We start from the raw sequence: 22,602 nt of genomic DNA, 5'->3' as shown, positions 1-22,602 counted from the left end.
GCTGATTGGCACTGTACTATGCTTGGATATTGTTTGTGAGATGTTCCTGCAAAGTTGTTCTGGAGTTATCCAAAGTGGGATATCACCAAGAGAAACAACGGACTGAGCCAGAACCGGCTGTTGTGCTGATGTTCCCCCATCAGCCCACCTGAGAGATGGGACTGTGAGTTCTGCCTGAACTGTGACAGAACCAACAGTCGGATTATGGAGGTGTTTTTCTGCTGCTTTGAAGATTCGTGTGTCTGTCTGGTTTGGAAAATTTGGAACTCCCAAACCCTCCCTTCTCAGATTAACATTCAACTTTATAGCCTGAAATTAGGCAGCAGTCAGTTTAGATACTATTTGGAAACATTTGTTTCATATTTTGAGTACATTTTTCCATGTTTATTGGAGAAGAAGATTTTAATATGGATGTTTGTTTTTTATCTCGTTTTGTGCTTCTTTGACTTTGTGAATAATAATAAATCCTTGGCTACATGTTACTACAGTGTGGTGAAAAAAGTATTTCCCCCCTTAGAGAATGTTTTAGGTTATCAACAATGTTTATTAGCAGATTAGGTAATTATTAAAGGCCCAAATAAGTCTATAGGAAATATACTTTAGATTAATCAATAATAAGGTGACTATTGCACATTATTCCAACTGATCCCAAAACAAATCTGTTAAGAAAAAAGAAAAAACATGTTCTGTCTAGAATACTGTTAAGTAAAAATAAATAGTGTAGTAAAGTTCACCTGCATTTACGTGCAGTTGTGGAGTAACAACACTGTGGCTGGTGGTTTTCATACATGGCGTGTGTCCCTCATTGAAAGTCCTGCAGTCTGTGTTTATGTGTGTACAGTAATAACAGTTTTCTGTCCATTGCAGCAGATGGTCCCACTGTGTGTTTTTACAGGGATGTTTCCTGCCAGTGGGCCAAAGCCTATCGCAAACACTCCAGCCCACTGAGCGACAATCACAACATGTGCTGTCCTGAATGAGAGTAGGAGTGTTATTTAAGATGTTTTGTTCATCTATGAGAAATTAAAAGCCATCTTCAGAACTAGAGGAGCTGAAAAATAAAATGTAAAGTAAATATAGGTAAATAAAAGCATATTCAGCTGTATATGGGAATACAATCAATAATCTATAAAGTTAATAAAAATTTAAATACATAAAATAGGATAAAAAATCGATGAATAGGTTCCAAAATTAGCACATGGTCTCCAAAATATTTATATACAATCTCAGAATTATTATTTAGATTCACGCATAACAAGTTGGCTGTTTATAAGGAGTAATAATCAGAATCAAGCTTTATTTGGTTGGACTGTAATTGAGATTTTAAATAAATTGCTCTGGATTGATTTGAATTGGACCTGTTGGTTTGTTTTTGCTGTTTTTAGCTGCAGGAGTTTATTTAAACTCCAGTTTTCTGAGTAAAACATGAAGGGCTGCGCTGCGCCCCCCGCGGGCCACCCTGGTGGCTCCGCCCCTGTGTTTAGGTTATTTAGGCGAAGCTCCGCCCCGGACCGTCCGCGTGCTGCAGAACGAGGAGAGAGGAGCCTCGCGACCATATTTATCAAATTCCCCTAGTTACCAACGGTTACTTGCTGCCCAACCGGATCTAACCGGTTACCGACCCACTTCTGGAGCGGACCGACTGACGGTGAGTGGAAAAACTCCGTTAATGTCAGTTAATCGGCGACTGCTTATCTGGTAACGACTGGTTAGCTAATGAAACAGCTAAATGTCAACTGAGGGTCGTTACTGGTTTTAAACCGTAACTTAAAGACGGACTGAGTTCGTTTGGAGAACGGTTCTGTTCTGATGGAGCTCGCCTACATGGTGACGATGTTTCGGGTTACAGGTGGTGTGTGTGTGTGCGTGCGTGTGAGTGAGTGAGCGGGAGATGATGTCTCCCATGGTAACGGTTGGTTGCTAAGGCTCCCTGTCTGTGTGGAGGTTACGTTACCATCAGATTCTGGTTCTTTGTGTGCTAATGTGGGCGGACAGCTGAGCCAGAAGACATCCAGTTTAGCGAGCAAACCCATCCTCAGATCTCCAGCTGCACCACTTGCTGAACCCATCCCTACACACATTATATTTAAACTAAATGATGCTATTTGTATCCATCAATAGACGCCAGTGTTTCTGGTGGGGAAGGTAAGTAATAATCAGCATGAACAACTCTGTCAAAGCAGTAACTTTATCAGCTTGCTGTTGATGGGCATCCAGGTATGTGTGCGTTAACACCATGCCAGGGCAGAAAGGTATCAGCAATGACCTTAGAGAAGCAGCCGTTGCTGTCTGTCAACCTGAAAAGCCTTAAAAGGCAATTTCTGAACTATTTGAATTTCATCGTAACATAAAAACATATTTTTCAGCTAAGTAGTACCGTATTTTCCGCACTATAAGGCGCACCTTCAATGAATGGCCTATTTTAGAACTGTTTTCATATATAGGGCGCACCGGATTATAAGGCGCATAGAATAGAAGCTACTGCAGTCAAACGTTTGACTGGGGTTGCGTTATGCATCCACTAGATGGAGCTGTGCTAAAGAGAATGTCAACAAAACAGTCAGATAAGTCAGTCAGTCAAACTTTATTAATACACTACAAACCAGCGTTCTGATAACTCCATTCACTCTCATGGTAAGGTCTCCTCTACATAGAATTATATTGAATAGAGCCAACCGCACATTAGGAATGCATTGGAGTCTATGAAGTTGAAGTTGAAATCAAACGTTAGTTAAAACGTGAAAGGGAACTTTTCCCTGATCCAGTAAACACGTAAAAGAAACAGTTTGATGCACTAAATCAAACGTTAGTACTGTTAACCTTTCCTGTTTCTGTCCCCTGACCGTAGTCTGATGACACAGGGGCCGAAGTTACTAGTTTCCTCGGGGTTAACTCCCTCACTCATACGTTGCTGAGTTGAACATGAAGAAACAGCATCAAAACACTGAGTTGTTGACGAGATTCGGGGTTCTTTTTAATGACTTTGCAGCACGTAAAAACACAGGTCTTACAGACTCATACACCGCTGCTCCGGTCGCCGTCTCTACCCACCCCACACACACAATAATACCGACGTCACTCCTTCACTCTTGATTCTCAGCTACGGCAGCACACAGCGCCACCTCTGTCCGGAGGAGTAATGTCAACATCTTCCATACACACACACGAAACATACACCCCACACACTGAGCTTCTAATCACATATAGTTCAGGCAATTCCTGCAACAGTACATTCAAACCTTATACACACACAAGTGGTGTTGGACTAGGAGTAAGCACAGTACAGGTGTTTACCGCTATTACTTCGGCGACGCCCCTGACTACGGTAGCCGTAATGCCGCAAGCGGTGCGGCTTTGTAGTTTACCAGTCGTACTGAAACATTTTGACAGAGCGCCGTGTACAACCAGTATGGATCAACCAATTAACCAATTGATCCATATATAAGGTGCTCCGGATTACAAGGCGCACTGTCATTTTTTGAAAAAATTAAAGGTTTTTAAGTGTGCCTTATAGTGCGGAAAATACGGTACTCAATTAATCAAAGAGAAAAAAATAGATGTTGTGGGGTATCTTCTAGTGGTCTGTATTAAGAGGGCAATGGTGGGCACAATTCTGCTATTCCGCTAACAGCTAATAGTGCAATTGGCGTCTTTGCTAACCATGAGCAGACCAGTTAGCTTCCGCTAAATTAGGTTTAGCCAATTTAAGTCCACTAGTTTGTTCCTTTATGTCATGGGCATGTCTCGAAGAGTCCATTAGGGATGCTACAGGCTTGTGTAACATAACTGCTAGTCCCTTGGTTCGGTTTCTTTTTCTTTCTGACTGGGTCAGGGAGCAGGGCAGTACCACCAGGTGTGTGGAAAGAACATGGCAAAACACACTGTAAGGTGGAGCCCTACCTTCAGCATCCATTCAGCATTGCCTGGAAAGTAGTTTTCCCAGTGTAACAAATAGCGTCCAGCTGGTTTTCCTCCCACATAAAACAACTGCAGTATGGCCAGAACCAATTCTGCGCTCTTGGTCGATCAGTCCCAAGGTAAAGGCTCCAAACAAACTAGCTGAAGACAGTTAAGAATTGAAGTTACGTTCTTTTAGTTATGAATTGTCAAAACAAAGTTTTTGTTCAGCTTGAAGAGGAATGGCATGTTGAGAAGTCTGCAACGGGTGAGGGTAAGGCAGCATTCACTTGGAGCTTAAACCTGGAGAACAGAGCCTGGAGTGCATGTAGCGGACTCCCCCACCTTTGTCGGGGGGCGGGAGTCTTGTGTTTGCAGAATGAAATAAGTCAGATGGCTCATAACACGTTTTGTTTCTCTGCTTCATGTTTCTCCTGCAACATTAAAAGGCTGTTGTGTTTCTGCTTCATCTCTTCTGCTGTAGTCACTTGTTTTAGTACTCAGTCTAAAAATGTATAAGTAGGAATAGCCAGTTACGTGGTATATTTTTGATGTTTTTAGAAATGTTTTTATTAAAAGGTGCACAACAAATACATTGAAATTAAACTGGAAGAAAATCCAATAATGTTTGTGTTCATAGAAATAACAATAAAACACTTTACATAAAATACATTCATGACAAATACTATTTGTTTGATATATGTTTTAACAGCCACTAACATATGAAGTTTCTGACCAAATAATAATAAATAAATAAACCAAACATTAACATTACATATCATCTGACTGAATCATATGTGTTTAATTTCCACCCATTGGGGAAACGATGTGCCTGTAGTCAGCTGTTCTCCAGGTTTAGCGCGCCTCCGTCAGATTTACACAGCTACATTATCGCCCAAAACTTTGTACAAGTTCATTTTGTTTTATAGAAAGCCAAAGTCAAAGCTCTCCCGGAGGTAAGAGTTGAATACATCCCTGGCCGAGGGCTCTGCCAGACGTTCTCAGCAGACCCTCACTATGCACTTGGGCCTGCCAAGTCTGTCTGGCTTTCTCCTCCTCCAGCGGATCCAACTCACCACCAGGTGGTGATCAGTGGACAGCTCAGCCCCTCTCTTCACCCGAGTGTCCAAAACATGCGGCCGAAGGTCTGATGATACGACAACAAAGTCGATCATCTACCTCCTGCCTAGGGTGTCCTGGTGCCAAGTCCACTGATGGACACCCTTATGTTTGAACATGGTGTTCGTTATGGACAATCCGGGACTAGCACAGAAGTCCAATAACAAAACACCGCTCGGATTCAGATCGGGGAGGCCATTCCTCCTGATCACGCCTCTCCAGGTGTCACTGTCGTTTCCCACGTGGGCGTTGAAGTCCCCCGGCAGAATAATGGAGTATCTCTCGACCTCCCGCACAAGCTCAGACTTGAATGGAGTCTGAGAGTTTAGTATCTTTCACCGATTTGCAAAAACATTTTGGGCCCAATGGCATCCTGTTTGTCTCCTCCCATCTGCTGAATGTCTGACATGAGCTGTGAAATGCATTTAAAGATGCGCTTTAATACATGCTGTAATCGGCTGAAATGAAAGTGATTGAGTTCTTGTTGGTGACAGCGTATCCTGCAAACAGCTGCTTTAGAGTGGAACCTCTGATAGATCCCCGAGATGCTGGACTACCATCAGCGACTGACCTTTTACATTTTACATTCCATGCAGTCCGGCACAAGTTGTGAACAAGGCAGTTTGTTTCGCCGCAGCTGCGGCGCCTGCAGGCTTCTGTGCAGCTGTGTGCGTTTACGGATGAAGTCATGAACTGAACCTTCCTCCTCCTCTTTGTCTGTTTAAGGTGTCTTCTATCAGGCAGTTTGGTGGTGAAACTCTCAGATAATGGAGGAACTTCATGACGTGCAGCTGACTGAGATCAAACCTCTGCTCACAGGACAGGTAAGGGGTGGAGCTTAGCAATGGCTACTTCCTGTGCTTTTAAAAATGCAGGTGTCCACAAACATACATCAGTGAAACTGTTAGTAGAACATCTGTCTGTCTTTAAGTCTCTATTTAGTTATATTTACATTCAATAGATCAGAAGATATGAAGTAATAAACCTAAAATCAACTTAAAGTTCCTGATAGGTGGAGTTAGAGAAACTAATGTTTACATCAGCTGAGTTATTAACAAGGTCTCTCTGTTGCTCCTGCAGAATGGGAGGAATCTGCAGGACTTTGACTGTCAGGTAAGTTCAGCATCAACACATAAGACAAAAGACGTTTCTACAGTGAATGATCCAGTGGGTCAAAGAAACACATAAAACACCTTCAGTTACCAAACTGAGCAGCGATTATGGAGATAAGGTGGTTCATTAGAGATGTTTAAACCCAGCTGTTGCACAACTGGCATCACTCAGTCTACTTACAGACGGATTCATGAAACTAACAGACGGGTTGAGGAAGATGAGATGGTAAATTGAGGGGGAAGAGCAGTAGAGGAATGCATGCTAAGGTGAGACAAGGCTTAAGAGACCGAGAGCAACAAAGGGTCAGCTGTTCAGGCATTAAGACCTTCCACTTCCCAGCCAATGACTGCAGAGATTATTCCTCCTGATCCAATCATTCCAGCTCCTCTTTGTCTTTCTTCAGAAAGCTGAAGGTCGACAGCAACAAAAATCTCATTCTTCTGCTCTCATCTTAATACGTTTTCCTCTTCTCTGTGTGAAACCCTGTTCCTTGGATAAACCTGTGCTGTTCTCCACCAGGATGAGTGACTCTCTGGATCTCCATCAGATCTCCTGTTCTTTAGGAGTAGAAGTGGTAGGTTAGCTTCACTGGCTGGTAGTTTACAGGAGATGAGCTGTTGTTCAGTCGGCTCGCTGCGTAACCTGTTCAGGTCACATTCTGAAAGAGGCTTTTTAATCAAACTGGTGTTTTTTCTACTCAGGAGGTTATTAATGTGGTATTTTAACCAACTTAAGCCGTTTATGTATGAACCTTGTTTTCATGTCATCCTGACTGAACTCGTGCGCTACTGATGCTGCGGGTCACACCATCAGTTGCTGGATTGTTTGAGGACAAAATGATGGAATCCTAACCAAACATCGTCCTCTTCTACCTTTCCTGGAAGATTGATTTTATGGATATGAAACCATTTTTTTCATGATTCAGGTTTCAGCGTTCTATTAACGGAACCGACTGACCAGCTTCACACGACTGAGCCGCGTCTCAGAACATTGTTCCACATTTCTCCATAAATGTTTAGTAGGATTGAGATCCAGAACGATCATCTCATGTCGTTGAGATGATCTCAAGGTTCCTGAAGAAACCTTTTGAGAGCTTTTTGCTGACTGAACAAATAGAACCTGTCCATGTGGTGATTTCATGTGGATGTAATGGCTGCCATCTGACCTCCTTTACCTGACATGCTTCTCCTGTTCATCAGTGACTTCAGGAGTCATCACTTTCATCTATAATCCATGACTGCTTCTCATTAGCCCACTGGAACCAGGTTTCCTCCAGTTTTGGAGTTGATGGTAGTTCTCTTTTAGCCAGTTTGGAAAAGTTTGCTCGTAGACATGAACCCATTTGTCTTCTCTCCTATTTTCTACCAGTATTGACACTTGGTCTACTTGGGTTTGATTGTGCTGTTGTGATTTTTATCCTGTATAATTCATTGATTTGTCTTACTTTCCTTCTTTGTTTTCATAGCCCACCCTGTTTTTGATTGACCTTTTGAATCCTTAGCTGACGGCTCTCCTGGTGGGACCAAGCTTATTTCTCATCAGTCGGCTCATTAATGTCTTTCCTGGAAAATCTCAGTAACTTGTATGAATTTTACATTATTAATTCACTCGGCAGTCTATCCACTTTGCCTGACCAGAAAAACAAATACTCCTATACTAATTATAGCAATTTATTTTGAACTAAAGTGCTGTGAACAATTAGTTCAGCTTTTTATCACACTTGGATGTTTTTGATATTAAAGATAACCTGAGTAAATACATTTAATTCATTTCATAGAAGCTACTGAAACCCTTTGAGTAAAAGTCCCCCTACCAACCGTGTTAAATGATGAATTGACTGATTACCCATAGAAAAGCTGAGTTTAATTTCATAAGCTACAACCAGGCCTGATTACGGCCAGACTTACCAGAAACGCCTGGAGGCGAATGAGCGACCTTCAGTTTGGACTGAAGCTCATTCTTGGCTTAGACCCAAAGCTCACCTGCAAGTCCACCTCTAAATGGCTAAAAAAAACCAAAATGAAGGTTTCACACCGGCCTAGTCAAAGTTCAAACTCAATTCTGATGGAGCTGCTGTGGCATGTCGTTCATGCTGAAAACCCTCCAACGTGGCTCAAAATGATGGAAACGTTCAGTTAACACAAATACTTTTCGGCAGGTCTTGCCACCACATGTTGCCCAACTCATTATTAAGTTTCACACACATGAAGAAGCATCAAGGCTCCGTCACATGTTTGTGTTTGTTGTGGGATTATTGATGGGATTACCTGACAACGCCGGAGCTTCTAAATCAGAGTAAAGCTCTTCATGTTTCTGTAACCTGATCTTAGGAGCAGTGCTGCTGCGTGACATGAAGAACCACTCCATATTCAGACTTCTAAAACATTCCAACTGATCCATGTCTGAATATGAACTGTGTTCACTGGGAATAATCTGTTTTCTTCTGGTCGTTATTGGATCAGAAATGTAAAGGCCCACAGTGACACAAGGACTCCGACTGATTTGAGTGTTTCCACTTGCTCAGTGTTTTTATTCACAGCTCTGACTTAAGTTCAGGTCCCCCCGAGGCTCCTGTTGATGTTAAATTGCCTGTGTGTTGTCCAGGAACACGACGTGGAGACAGCCCATGGGGTGCTGCACGTCACCATGAGGGGCGCCGCTAAGGGCAACCGACCCACAATCCTCACCTACCATGACATTGGATTGAACCGTGAGTAAACGAAGACAAATGAGACATTGCACCATGCAGACGAACACATGAGGAGAACCTTCTGCACGATCTGATTGATGTTCCTCTGTGTGTGCAGATAAGTCCTGTTTTAACACCCTGTTTAACTACGAGGACATGCAGGAAGTGACGCAGCACTTCTCTGTTCTGCATGTTGATGCTCCTGGACAGCAGGAGAATGCTCCCATGTTCCCCACCGGGTAACACACACACACACACACACACACACACTGAACCTTCAGCATGGTATTTATGAGAGGACACCTCGTATTTGAAGACTGATGAGAGTTAAAAGATGAATGAAGTTTCTCCCTCTCTGTAATGGAAGTCAGTTTGACTGAAATCGATGACTTCAGTCTTTATCCAGGAGGTTGTGCTATCAGATGGTACCGATGGTACCGACCAGTCGTTATATCAACCCTCGCCCAATAACACTGTCCTGCTGGTGGGTCAGCAGTGGTGACCAGCTGCTATTCACTCTGTCCTGGCTGCAAGCGCTGCCCCTCCTTTCACTTCATGCCGCAGGAAGTTCTTTCTTCTGCCTTCTCTAACCCTCTGACCTTCTTTCTCTCACTTTCAGTCCAGCTGCTGTCACTGGCTTCTGGGCTGGCTGGGTGGGGAGCCTCCTTGCTCTCGCTCAACTACGTCTAGCAAAGTCTGGCAGTCTTTGTTCTCACATTCAGCTCAGCAGTTTTTTTGCAGCGCTCAGATTTTCTCTTCACATCCCTCCTCTCAGGGCTCTGTAGGTTCCACTGAGATGTTCTTTGGAGAACTGCTGCATCGGATCCTAATGTGGCGTTAATGACACCTGGGAGCTGGAGTCTCCTCTTTAGGTCTGCTCTCGGCTCCCATGTTTGACCTTTCTGGTTTTGTTGGATACTGCTGGATTTGCAAAGAACCTCATGAAGAACAGAACAATCAGAGACTGTTTACCTCCTCTACCCAACATAGGTTCTTTGACACCATAGAAAACAAAATCCTGGATCTGGATTGTGATCCTAATCACCACCAAACTTTAATAGATTCTGTCTTGGGCTAAGACACACGTCTGGTAAAAGAAATTCAGAAGAATTCATCTGTAACTGTTTCTGTAAAGCTGCCAACACACACACACACACACACAGTCAGATCAACTCAACTGAAAACATTACCTACTTGGTGAAGGTTACTACTTTTGATTTTCTAGTGTCAGGTTCTAACACATCGATGGGCTCGTTTTCTTCCATTCAAAAGTGAGAAGATCCATATAATAACTCTTGTTCTTCCAACAAAGTAAAATAGAAGAAAGAAGTCAAGCAGAGAAATCCTTTTTTTTTTTTTATTGCTGATCAATATTCCTGACAGGGAAAGATTAAATAAAAACATGTTTGAATGCTTCTGTTACTGGAAAACACCAACCAGCATGAAAACATCTCAGTTTGCATCATATCACCAGCAGTTCAGTCATTGTTTTTATTTAACCGTCTAAATGAACGTTTGTGTGAGGCTGCTCTCACCAAGATCCGCTTCAAATCTTAGGAAGTAAGAATATTTAGAGCAGTGGTCCCCAACCTTTATATCACCGCGGACCGGGCAACGCTTGATAATTTTGTAGGTGTGCTCGCTGAGACTCTCAAACTCCACAACACGCAGCTGCTCTGTTCTGCATATTTCTGCCGTTTTTTCAGGAGAAATATTACTGTGAGAACCAACAGCAGCTCATTCTACACAGATTTTGCGGACTTCTATTTATACTTTTGGAACGGTGTCAACGATTGCGTGTTGCTAAGCAACGCCCAGCTGAACAGGTATGATTTTATAACTTTATTCACCTTTGATTCCAGCCACAATGACTTGTTAAGTTCGAAGAGACGTTTTGTTCCGTTTAAAGTGGACCAAAAGTAGCAGGAGTGAATCCACCTGCATCTTTATGAACAGACCTTTAGTTACTCTTTGTTGTCCCATTGTCAGAGAAAAACACGGTTCCGGTCTTCATTTGCCGTCCTCAGCACAAAACTCAGCCGTAATTTGGTCCAAGGCTTCATCCATGGTTTAAAAAATTTTCCGGGAAGCCATTGGTCTTAAAAAAACCAAATAATCCAACACGAGAAATTATTTAAAAAAAAAACACACTCAGCTGCATAATCGGTTCTGCCCTGTTTGAACTCGATGTGGATTTTTGAAATAAGCGCCATTATGCATGTCCATAACTAGAGTTTGGACGGGCCGAATTCCACAAATGAGACCTCCTTTTCATCCTTAGAGCCAGTAGATTAACGTTATCTCCAAGTCTTTCACGTCAATCCCACCAATCAGGAAGCAGAGGCCGAGACTTCCGGTGACTCCATTTTGTAGGGTGTGTTTACTTTCTGATTCAACTGTTTGGTGTTCGTAGAAATGGTTTATATCGGCTTTTAGCCAAGATCCTGATGTTTCAGAGGATACCTCACATGTCTATGTTTAATTAAGCTATAACCATAGGGGGGCTAAAAAAGCTGACACTTGACCCGTTTGCGGGAGGGGGGGGTAGGGCCTAAGTTTAATTATTGATCCACGGACCGGTACTGGTCCGCGGCCCGGGGGATGGGGACCACTGATTTACGGTATATTAGCTGAGTGCTGTGTCGCCCTCATGTGGTCAGAACAAGCAACTTCAGGTGACCTGCGCAGCTGTTCAGAAAACACAAACATATGATCATTAAAAGGCGACTCATCTTATGCTGCCATCACTTCAGACAACAGAGGAACTGACACAAAACTAACAGCCTAACTGTGTGTCTTTAAGGTACCAGTATCCCACCATGGATGAACTGGCTCAGATGCTGCCGTCTGTCCTCACACAGCTCCAGTAAGTCCACTGTCCTCTGTAAATGATGGGAATAATGGGACAGTCATTGTTTCTGAGTTCTTTCTGAGTCTGGGTTTGCATCATCAGGGTGAAGAGCGTGATCGGTATCGGAGTTGGAGCTGGAGCATACCTCCTCACCAAACTGGCTGTAATGAAACCAGTCCAATAATCTTTAGTTTAATGTTGACCCTACCCACAGTTTCCAGTAAAGCCAATTATTGTTGTTTCAGCTGAATGAGCCCAGCTTAGTGGAAGGGTTGGTTCTGATAAACATCGACCCGTGTGCCAAAGGCTGGGTGGACTGGGCCGCCTCCAAGGTAACACTCAGCAAAATGGTTCAGATCAGATGAGCTGTGAGAGGAACCGAAGATCAGAAAGTAGCTAACCTGATGAAAAATGTGATGTTTGTACTGAGGCTCCATTTTGTTTCATGCAGCTGAGTGGCTGGACAAGCAACCTGGTGGACATCATCATGGGACACCACTTCAGCTCTGTGAGGACAATGCAGACAGTTATGTTCAAGAGGAGCTGAATCCTCACATGAACAGTAATTTAACTCTGTGTGTGTGTGTGACCAGGATGAGTTAACTGATAATAAGGAGATCATTCAGACGTACAGACTCCACATCTCTCAGGATATCCCACAGGAAAACCTGGTCATGTTCTACAGCTGCTATGAAAGGTGGGGCAGCAGACTGAGACCTTATAGCTTGTTGCATTCTCTCACTTTTACAGTCAGTTTTTACAAACCTGTGTGTGTGTGTTAGTCGTACGGAGCTGCAGATGGAGCGGCCCATCCCTGGTCTTAATGAAAACACTGTCAGCACTCTCAGGTATCTTTGTCCCAACCTGAATGATTCTGGCTGCCCTGAGACGTATCGCCCATTCTGATTGGTTACTTGTTTCTCAGGTGTCCTTCTCTTCTGGTGGTCGGAGACACGTCACCTGCAGTTGACGCTGTGGTGTGTGCTGACCTTCCTTCCTTCCCTCCCCCTTTGAAAACGAACAAAGCTTACTGACTGGACCACAGCAGCTGAGTGCAGGAGCTGCAGAGAGGAGAGACAGTGTCTGTGTTCAGCATTTAAAAGACTCAGCAGCTCATTCAGACTTTATTCGGTCCGGTTTTTCTTTAAAACTCCGAATAGTTTAAATATTTTATTCAGTTGTCAGTACTGCAGCCAAGGTGATGTATTTTTATTTTCAGCCAAGAAGAACAAGTCCAGCTTATAGAAAAAAATGTCAGATGGTTTTATTACTTTTCCTTTGGTTACTTGAGAACTTCTTAATATTTACATTGTTTTAAAGCCTGTTTGTTGCTCTGCAGGTGGAGTGTAACTCCAGACTGAATCCCACCAAGACAACCCTGCTGAAGGTACCCCTCTGTCCTCTCACCTGTCTTTTTATTCACTATCTCGTTTGAAATTCATCTGTGCCAATTAAAGCTTCCCATCAGCCTGCTGTTGGCTGAAACAACCAACACTCGAAGAAACTATTTCTTATTGTGTAATTGTGATTGACAGTAAAGGAAGAGTCCAGCAGTTACACACAACAACCTGAATAAACACAACGTATCACAAGGTGTGTAAACAGCAGATAAAACCTGCTTAGTTTCACCACTGAACGTCTGGTGTTATTCTTTGTGTTTCCACTAGATGGCGGACTGTGGGGGACTTCCACAGGTGGTTCAGGTAAGTTTCAGACTCAAACTATTATGGGCGCGCCGCGTGGCGTAGTGTGTGACCCATAAACAGAGGGGGCTCAGTCCTCCACGCAGCCGAACCGGGCCCAAGTTCCGACCCAGGAGACCCACCTAGTTTTGTTTTACTCGTTTAAGATGTTAACTTAATAAAGTGTTCCTGAAATGAACTGAAGAACATGTTTTTTTCTGTTTAGCCTGGAAAATTAGCCGAGGCCTTCAAGTATTTTGTCCAGGGGATGGGCTACAGTGAGTACCTCCATGTTTGTAGAAGACTGATTCATTTCTGCACTGAGCTGAACCGTGTTGAACGGATTGAGTCCGTGTTTCAGTCCTCATGCTTTCACATGATATTCGTGTCTATTATTTCTCAGTCACTACAGTGTTTGATCGGTTTTATAAATACACTGAGTGGTAGACGAACCCAGAGGTTAGAGCTGCACAATGTATCAAAGAGATATTATTAGTGTGTTTAATATTCATTTTACAAAGGACTGTTTGGAGTGCAGTAATAATTGGCTAATAAAGTCCAAGTGTTATGAACTTGTATTTTTCACACTAATGTAATATTGATCCGTTGGACAGAGCAGCAGACGCTCACACCGGACACAGATGACATTACCCAGAAGGCTAAAGGTCACAGTGATGAAAGCAGGAAATGGGCAGATATCACACCTGATGTCCTCATTGCAGTTTTTACCAATATTCTCACCATCACAGATGTTCTGATATTGTTCAGCCCTGCCAGTGATGATGTGGGCTACTCTGACTGGACCAGACCAGACTCCTGTTGACCTCAGAGGAAGAGGAGAACTAATCTTTTAACCGACCCACATCCTTAATGTTCTGTTCGGGAGTATGAATAAATCTCAGCAGTTCAAACATGATGTCCATGCAGTAGAATTTTTTTAAGGCTCATCAGTAGAGTTGGAGGTTAATAAGATCAGTAACAGGAAGAAAGTTGTCTTTGTTTGTAGCTGTTCCTGTTTAGCGCTTTACTTGTATCAGTTTGGTCCTTGAAGCAGCATGATGTTCTGTCCTCAGATGTTCTCCACTCATCTGTCTTGACTGATCAACGTTGCCTTAGTTTCTCATTCTGTCCTCTCAGTCTTCAGTCCCTCATGCTGTATTAAATCACTCAAGCAGCCAATCAGGTCTCAGGATGACGACCCTCCATCTTTCATCCTGTTGGCCTTTGTGGTGTTTGTCACCTGAATGAAGAGGTCATGTTTGTGCTATAAAGTGTGAACAGATCGTCCTGCATGTAGCACTGCTGCTCTGTTCACGCTGCTTTAAACTGCCTGCGTCGCCGTTGGCACCAATCAGAAGAGATGGAGATAACTGGAACCCAAAGCAGAAACTAAAACCAGTATTAGTTTCTGAAAGCTGGATAAAAACCAGTGAGCAATGCTCTGACCCCCCACCTTCATTACATTTGATACCAGCAGGACTGTTTTCTGGTTGGTTAATATCCATCATGACCTCTAACCTTTTTGTATCATTTACCTATGTGTCGCCCTCCAGTGCCCACAGCCGGTATGACCCGCCTGGTTCGCTCCAGGACCCACTCCGCCTCCAGTGTGGGCTCCGCAGAGGGAGTCCGGAGCCACAGCACCGCCAACATTGTGCCGGAGGGCGCCATCTGCACCAGCCCGCACAACCCTGTGGTGCAGACCATGGAGATGATGGCGTAGGACTCCTGCATGTCGAGGTTCTTCATCTTCTCTGGGGCTGTTTGGGTCTCAAACGGCTTCAGTTCTCAGAGTTCTTCCTGAAGAATCCAGACATCTCAAAGTCCAGTTTAGGCTTTAGATTGGAGCGGTGGGGTGATGGTTCTGTTTTCCCCTCAATGAAGCCTAACTGTTGCCATGGTAACATATCTTCATGGAGCCGTTGCGTTATTCTGTGGTTCTTGTTTTAGAAGTTTTTTTTCTTTCTTTCTCGTGGTTCTGTGGATATTTTTGTATCATACACATTATTTGGTTCTGATTATTCCCAGGGATGTCTGTTTGAACAGAACCTTCCTAAAGGTTCTCCCAGCAGTTAATTATTCAAACTTTCACAGAAAATGTTCAAGTGTAAAGTTTCAATTAAACAGCTGAACATAGCATCAGAACACTGAACGGTCCGATCCGCAAGTCACGGCTTGGCCCTGAACTGGAGCTTATTTCCAGTTTTACTCATCAGAACTTCTATTGGTTTTTGAGGAACAGTTGAGTTTAAAGCTGTTGTTTCTGTTAGCTGGTAACCTCGGATCACCTTGGCCCGTTTCCCTCAGAACCTCGCTGCTCCCTGTTTGTTCGCATGCTGAGTTGTGGCATGTAAACTGTTCCGTGGTTTCTGTGACTCTGATGTTGTTCAGCTATAAAAACCTGCAGATGGATTCCTTCGGTGTCGTGTTGAAGTGAGAAAACGCTGGACACCAACCGCTGCAGAACCAGGAGCTGCTCCACATCTGCTCAGTTCTCTACATTTAGCCCTCTGCAGCGTCTCTCAGGCTGTTGGTGCAAGAGCACAGAGGCGTTTAGTTCCCTGGACCCAACCAGTGAGTTGATTCAAACCGGGCTGACGTGTTTTATTCCTGCTGTTTTGGTGGTTTGTGCTGAAGCATGGGGATCCGGTTCCTCTGGGGTTTAAACCGGACGGATGTTTTCTGTAGAGTTTGTATTGAAATAAAGCCGATTAATCAGAGCGAGCTGTGATTCTTTTAGCTCTACCTTTTAATAGTACAGGTACCTCATTGGGACAGAAGTCCTGTTTGGACCTGAAAACCTGGTCCATAATTATTTTATCCAACTGACCAGAACCAAACCTGTTTAAATGAAACAAAAACATGATTCTTCTGATGGACTCACCTGTACAAAAATCCTGATCCAGCATCTAATGCTGTGCAGTCTGGTTCTGATGATCCAGCATTTCCTGCGTGTGACTGTAGATTCTGCCTGCAGGATTAACAGAACATGTGGATACCTTAGCTGAATGGGCTGAAAACAGGAGCTTAGCTCAGAACTTGGCCCACAGCAGAGATCATCTCAGGTCCTGTCAGGCGCAACCGTTCAGAGAGCCTGGAGAACCGCTGACCCGTTGCAGACAGAACTCTACAACATCTTGCCAAAGACTGGTGGCTTGAACAGAAATCAGAGCTGGATCAGGATCTTTGGACTAGATCTACCATCTGCCAGATCATCTGCACCTCACCAGAAACCATCAGTAACAGTAAATGATGCTTGAATAAAAATGACTATAGTTTTGAGCCGTGTAGTTAAAGCAGGTTTAACAGTTTATTATAAAGGAGAGCAGAGGAGATGCAAGAACTGATCATCTAAACTAAGCAGCCGCATGTCTGGTTTACAGAGAAGGTGGAAAAACTTTGAAGGAACCTTTCAGGATCTCCAGGTGGTTCAGAATCCCTGAAGGTCAAAATAAGCTCATCCTGCAGGTGAATTTAAGTCCTTGAAGCTTAAACATCATAGTTTGTTACAGTCAGATGATCCACAGCTGCTCTGATCACAGCTGGATCACAACCACCTCAATCAGCCATTGTTCTGTTGGGTTCATGTTCTTCAGCTGGCAGCAGGGGGCGCCGTCTTACTGCACAGTCGTCCCAGCAGACCAGCCATCTGCAGCAGTGAGTTCACACCTTCAGCCACCCGCATGTGAGTGAAGCCGATCTCCTGGATAAGGAAAAGAAAGATCATGTTCATTTTAGGGTTCCTGCACATTTCCATGTCAACACTCCAGGTTTTCCAGCCTCCATGGTCCAGATTTTACCGTGTTTGGGTCACTTCAGACAAACCTGACAGTCTGAACAAAAAGGTTAAACTGAAACGTTTATGTGCAGATCTGGAAATGGAAAAACGTATCTAGACACAGAAACAAAGCACATTCCCTCCTTGTGGATACAGGTGATTGCTGTGGGAACCCTGTCGTATGATTGGTTACTTTACATTTCCTGTCTGGGAGCTTTTCATTCACCTTGTTGAACTTCAGTCTCTTCTCATTGCCGTGTTCTTGTTACAGCTCTGGATTATTTCTGCTGATTTTCCTTTTTAAGATGGAAATTCTAGCAACAGTGATTCTCCTCAAACCTTCAGCCACACTGAGGTAAACGTTTGGGTCTCCTGTTGATGGAACAGCACTGAACTCCTGAACCAGCGGACATTTAACGCCATCATTCAGGCCTCTTCCTGAAACTCAAAGGAATCTGAAAAGAACCTCCAGCAGGTAAACGGGATTTCAACTTGTGTCTCTCAGACAGGAAAAAACTTGAGCCATGATCTAACAGGAATGCAGTTCAGCTGAATTATTTAGTGAAAGTCCAGTTTTCAGCTAAGTGTGAGTCCTCTTATTGGACCAAAGAACTGGTTATTTTCTAAGTAGTCCGTGCCGACCCAACACACTGCTCCATTCATTAAGGTTTTAGTTGCTTTAAAAAAAACGATCTGACTGTGAGGGGAAGCTAGAGTGGACCCCACATGCATAGGGAGAACATGCAACTCCATGCAAGCTCCCAACGGTCCGGACCAGGACTTGAACCCAGGTCTTTCATGCTGCAAACAAACAGTTCTATCAACTGCACCATCGTACATCAATTCCAGTAAAGCCAGTTGGCAGCAACCTCACCTTGATGAACTCCAGTTTGAGGTACTCTGCCATCTGGTAGGTCTTGCAGACCCTGAAGATGTTCCCGATAATGTCCTCTGGAGAGTAGCCCAGCGCCCACAGCTGCTCTACCACTTTGTAGGCCGAGTCGATGTCCCCGTCCACACAATGTCCCAGCATGCTTTTCACCAGTAGGGGGTGGGGCTCATCGCACACCTTAAACACGTTATCGCTGTTGATGTACCCGAAGCCAGCGTTGGTGGACTGCAAGTTGTTTAGCGCCTGGAAAAGAACCAGAGCCGGACCATTAGCAAAGCAACAGCCTGCCTCTGAGCTTAGACATGGACTCCAGACTCCGCCCCTCACCTGTCTCATATCGCCCTGTGCCGTAAAGATGACTGCCTCCAGCCCGTCATCAGACACGGACAGGCGCTCCTTCTCCACCACCTCCTGCAGCCGGGCCAGGATCTGTCCGTCCGTCAGTTTTGAGTACCGCAGCACAGCGCAGCGAGACTGGATCGGCTCGATAATCTTGTCGGAGGCGTTGCAAGCGAGAGCGAAGCGTGTTGTCTTGGAGTAGATCTCCATTATCCTCCTCAGTGCCTGCTGAGCTCCATCTGTCATGCTGGAAACCAGAGAGACATCACAGCAGCTGTCAGAGCAGTTTTATGGGTGAATTACACCCACATGAGTACAGAAGGTCTTCTACTGTTCGACAAGTTAGAAATCAAGATTTAATCACCTCTAACGTAATATATTCAAGCCACAATCACCTAAACCGTCTCCTCTCACCTGTCCGCTTCGTCCAGGATGATGACCTTGTGTCGACCTTTGGGCAGCGTGACTTTCTGCTGAGCAAACATCTTGATCTTGTTCCTCACCACGTCGATCCCCCTGCAGGCCAAACGTCCACCATCAGGACTCATGTTCCCACCCAATTATAAAAGCCCTCACAGGATTAATCCAACATCCCCAAATCTCACCTGTCGTTTGAGGCATTCAGCTCCAACACGGCCTCTTTCATCGCAGCTCCCAGCAGAGCTCGGGCCAAACACAAGATGCTGGTGGTCTTTCCTGTGCCCGGAGGACCTGAACCACGACAAAAAACATAATCATGGGAAGAGAAAGTATAAATAATTACATTTACAAACAAATCATCTGATTCAGTTCCTAAAATTACGTAAACAAGAGATTTTGAGAAAGCAAAACAAGCCCAAAGTATCATCCCTCCACCACCGTGCATGATTGTTGAAGAATGAAGTTTTTGTGGTGTCGAGCTGTTGCCGACACATTCTCCAAGAGAAAATGTCATACTTTACCAGACAAGTTTCCAGAGACACGAGTCAATTTTATAACTATTGTTCATGTATGAATACAACAATTTAGGAAAAATTAACATTTCGACAAGGGTCAGGCTTTAAATATGAAACCTGCAAAATCCAAATGGTGCATGAATTTCTTAGCGATGGTTTGGTGAACAGATGAATTGATGCATAACAGATTGATGGATGTACAATAATAAAATAAAAGACAACACAAAATGGAACCGATGCATTAAAAGAAGCATCCCAACTTCCATAGTGCCATAGGGAAAAGATGTTAACAGATTTAAAAACAGGAAGTGAACTTTTAAATGGCAACACCACAGAAAAAGCCTGACCTCTGACTTTCAGCCTAGATTTTGGAACAAGTATAAGCAGCTGGTCGGTGAGATGGTGGATGGAAGGTAAGGCTGAAGCAAATCAGAGACGTACCTACGGGGTGTGAGGCCATGTAGGCATTTCGAAACCAACAGGAGGATTTAGAACTTCTCGGTGATCCACTAGGTAAGATGGACTCATGCCTGCATGTTCCAGTTAAAATACAATCTGCAGCATTTTGAACAGGCTGAAGACATGACTGACCCCAGTATAAAGTTTAATGCAGCTGAGATAAAAACATGTATTCTTCTCCATGGCTGCCTGGAGTTTTACTCTTTGCCTGAACAAGAAGAAAGGTTCATAATGACCCAGGTTATAACCAGACTGTTTGATATATAACTCCAGGAAACCATGATAGGTAGAACTGTGGTAGCCTGACTAAAATAACCCCTCCAAGCCTTGATGTCATGAAGACCATTTAATAAAGTTTGGATGGACCATGGGTTACTTGGCGTTAGAGGCATTTGGATCCGGTAAAAAGCAGTGGGGGAGCAGCAGGTACCGAAAATTGGTCATTTCTTCCTGCCTGTCTTGCTTAGGACCAGGTTAAGAGAAATTTGATTTTGGAAATCACAAGTATAAAGTCAGATTTTTTATGAGAACTCTTACAAAAAGCACAGTCTTCCATGCGTTAAAATGACAATATGAATCTTTTAACACATCAGCATCAAATTATTACCAATAAGAGGACTTTGAAACGATTGTGCGCATGAATGTGTCTTGTTTTGAAAAAGAACCACATGGACTTGGAAGAACTTGCTTGTTTAATGGAAAAGGAGATGTCATTACGTTATTGTCACTAAAACAATCTCCTAGCGCTCAGCCAATCCTCCGCCGTACTTTACCATGTCCAGTGAACCTCTGTATTATTCTGTATTAACCTCCAGGCTCCCATGTTTCCTCCACACCGACCTGCGATGATGATGTTCGGGACGTTTCCCTCCCTGGCGAACACCTCCAGACGGCTCACCGTCTCCTCGTTCCCTACGATCTCACTCAGCTTCAGCGGGCGATATTTCTCCACCCAGGGAAGCTCGTAAGAGCTCCCGGAGCTTTTCGACGAGGACTCCCCGACGTGGGTGTCCGTCTTTACCCCACTTCCACTCGGTTTCTGGCCGCTTTCTGTGTCTGCCATTTCTGCATCCATGTTACTTCTTCCGGTCGTCAACCCGCGAAACGAGAACTAAAGCCTCATTGGCTGAGAGGTTATTTCTGAAGGATGTGATTGGATAAGGAAGGCTCGCGGTAGAATGCGTTGAAATAGAGTGGACCCGCACCATTTATTATAAGGCGAAGCAAGCGTCGCTCCGGCCTGGGCGGAGTTTATTCCGTATTTCCCAATCTGATCCAGAAAGTGCAGATTTCTGTGTTGACCCATATGCATTCTGAAACATTAGAACATTTATTTAGTCACACCACAAAGGAAAAAGTTCAACACTAATTAAAAAGTAAATCAAGTTTGAGCAAACAACCTTAACACATATACAGGTCCTTCTCAAAATATTAGCATATTGTGATTAAGTTAATTATTTTCTATAATGTAATGATGAAAATTTAACATTCATATATTTTAGATTCATTGCACACTAACTGAAATATTTCAGGTCTTTTATTGTCTTAATACGGATGATTTTGGCATACAGCTCATGAAAACCCAAAATTCCTATCTCACAAAATTAGCATATTTCATCCGACCAATAAAAGAAAAGTGTTTTTAATACAAAAAACGTCAACCTTCAAATAATCATGTACAGTTATGCACTCAATACTTGGTCGGGAATCCTTTTGCAGAAATGACTGCTTCAATGCGGCGTGGCATGGAGGCAATCAGCCTGTGGCACTGCTGAGGTCTTATGGAGGCCCAGGATGCTTCGATAGCGGCCTTTAGCTCATCCAGAGTGTTGGGTCTTGAGTCTCTCAACGTTCTCTTCACAATATCCCACAGATTCTCTATGGGGTTCAGGTCAGGAGAGTTGGCAGGCCAATTGAGCACAGTGATACCATGGTCAGTAAACCATTTACCAGTGGTTTTGGCACTGTGAGCAGGTGCCAGGTCGTGCTGAAAAATGAAATCTTCATCTCCATAAAGCTTTTCAGCAGATGGAAGCATGAAGTGCTCCAAAATCTCCTGATAGCTAGCTGCATTGACCCTGCCCTTGATAAAACACAGTGGACCAACACCAGCAGCTGACACGGCACCCCAGACCATCACTGACTGTGGGTACTTGACACTGGACTTCTGGCATTTTGGCATTTCCTTCTCCCCAGTCTTCCTCCAGACTCTGGCACCTTGATTTCCGAATGACATGCAGATTTTGCTTTCATCTGAAAAAATTACTTTGGACCACTGAGCAACAGTCCAGTGCTGCTTCTCTGTAGCCCAGGTCAGGCGCTTCTGCCGCTGTTTCTGGTTTAAAAGTGGCTTGACCTGGGGAATGCGGCACCTGTAGCCCATTTCCTGCACACGCCTGTGCACGGTGGCTCTGGATGTTTCTACTCCAGACTCAGTCCACTGCTTCCGCAGGTCCCCCAAGGTCTGGAATCGGCCCTTCTCCACAATCTTCCTCAGGGTCCGGTCACCTTTTCTCGTTGTGCAGCGTTTTCTGCCACACTTTTTCCTTCCCACAGACTTCCCACTGAGGTGCCTTGATACAGCACTCTGGGAACAGACTATTCGTTCAGAAATGTCTTTCTGTGTCTTACCCTCTTGCTTGAGGGTGTCAATAGTGGCCTTCTGGACAGCAGTCAGGTCGGCAGTCTTACCCATGATTGGGGTTTTGAGTGATGAACCAGGCTGGGAGTTTTAAAGGCCTCAGGAATCTTTTGCAGGTGTTTAGAGTTAACTTGTTGATTCAGATGATTAGGTTCATAGCTCGTTTAGAGACCCTTTTAATGATATGCTAATTTTGTGAGATAGGAA

General features: G+C 44.0%; 2 protein-coding genes across 3 annotated transcripts; one reads left to right on the top strand and one right to left on the bottom strand.

The window, feature by feature from the left end:
• Window positions 1-1,493: 1,493 nt before the first annotated feature.
• On the top strand, window positions 1,494-16,071 carry LOC124868116 (protein NDRG3-like). 2 transcript variants are annotated; one of them, XM_047364944.1, is made up of 16 exons: window positions 1,494-1,648; window positions 5,743-5,840; window positions 6,097-6,129; window positions 8,734-8,839; window positions 8,937-9,057; window positions 11,622-11,684; window positions 11,772-11,832; window positions 11,915-12,001; window positions 12,121-12,177; window positions 12,263-12,366; window positions 12,452-12,517; window positions 12,595-12,646; window positions 13,009-13,056; window positions 13,337-13,372; window positions 13,578-13,629; window positions 14,905-16,071. In XM_047364944.1, exons 2-16 carry the CDS (start codon window positions 5,784-5,786, stop codon window positions 15,072-15,074), a joined length of 1,113 nt encoding a protein of 370 aa, XP_047220900.1. In that variant the 5' UTR covers window positions 1,494-1,648; window positions 5,743-5,783; the 3' UTR covers window positions 15,075-16,071. The 2 variants fall into 2 exon arrangements, with proteins under 2 accessions (XP_047220900.1, XP_047220910.1); XM_047364954.1 differs by lacking the exons at window positions 1,494-1,648; window positions 5,743-5,840; window positions 6,097-6,129 and adding an exon at window positions 6,557-6,703.
• Window positions 16,072-16,642: 571 nt separating this feature from the next.
• Window positions 16,643-21,033, bottom strand: rfc2 (replication factor C (activator 1) 2). The gene is made up of 6 exons (XM_047364963.1): window positions 20,595-21,033; window positions 18,966-19,071; window positions 18,775-18,876; window positions 18,349-18,607; window positions 18,004-18,264; window positions 16,643-17,054 (listed from the first exon to the last, which is right to left on the bottom strand). The coding sequence occupies exons 1-6, from the start codon at window positions 20,827-20,829 to the stop codon at window positions 16,944-16,946; spliced, it is 1,074 nt and encodes a 357-aa protein (XP_047220919.1). The 5' UTR covers window positions 20,830-21,033; the 3' UTR covers window positions 16,643-16,943.
• Window positions 21,034-22,602: the final 1,569 nt, after the last annotated feature.

The sequence above is a fragment of the Girardinichthys multiradiatus genome, chromosome 1, assembly GCF_021462225.1.
Source record: "Girardinichthys multiradiatus isolate DD_20200921_A chromosome 1, DD_fGirMul_XY1, whole genome shotgun sequence".
Classification (NCBI taxonomy): Eukaryota; Metazoa; Chordata; class Actinopteri; order Cyprinodontiformes; family Goodeidae; genus Girardinichthys; species Girardinichthys multiradiatus.
Note: the sequence above shows the minus strand (reverse complement) of the source record. Positions and strands in the feature narration are given on the sequence as shown.

Bases quoted from the DNA above. Each gene is read 5' to 3' on its own strand.
- LOC124868116 (XM_047364944.1), top strand. From the start codon at position 5,784: ATGGAGGAACTTCATGACGTGCAGCTGACTGAGATCAAACCTCTGCTC. The intron at 6,130-8,733 runs GTAAGTTCAGCA...TGTGTTGTCCAG, and splicing joins TGCAGGACTTTGACTGTCAG to GAACACGACGTGGAGACAGC. The intron at 13,630-14,904 runs GTGAGTACCTCC...GTCGCCCTCCAG, and splicing joins TGTCCAGGGGATGGGCTACA to TGCCCACAGCCGGTATGACC.
- rfc2 (XM_047364963.1), bottom strand. From the start codon at position 20,829: ATGGATGCAGAAATGGCAGACACAGAAAGCGGCCAGAAACCGAGTGGA. The intron at 19,072-20,594 runs GTCGGTGTGGAG...GTCGTGGTTCAG, and splicing joins CCCGAACATCATCATCGCAG to GTCCTCCGGGCACAGGAAAG. The intron at 18,877-18,965 runs GTGAGATTTGGG...TTTGGCCTGCAG, and splicing joins CTGAATGCCTCAAACGACAG to GGGGATCGACGTGGTGAGGA.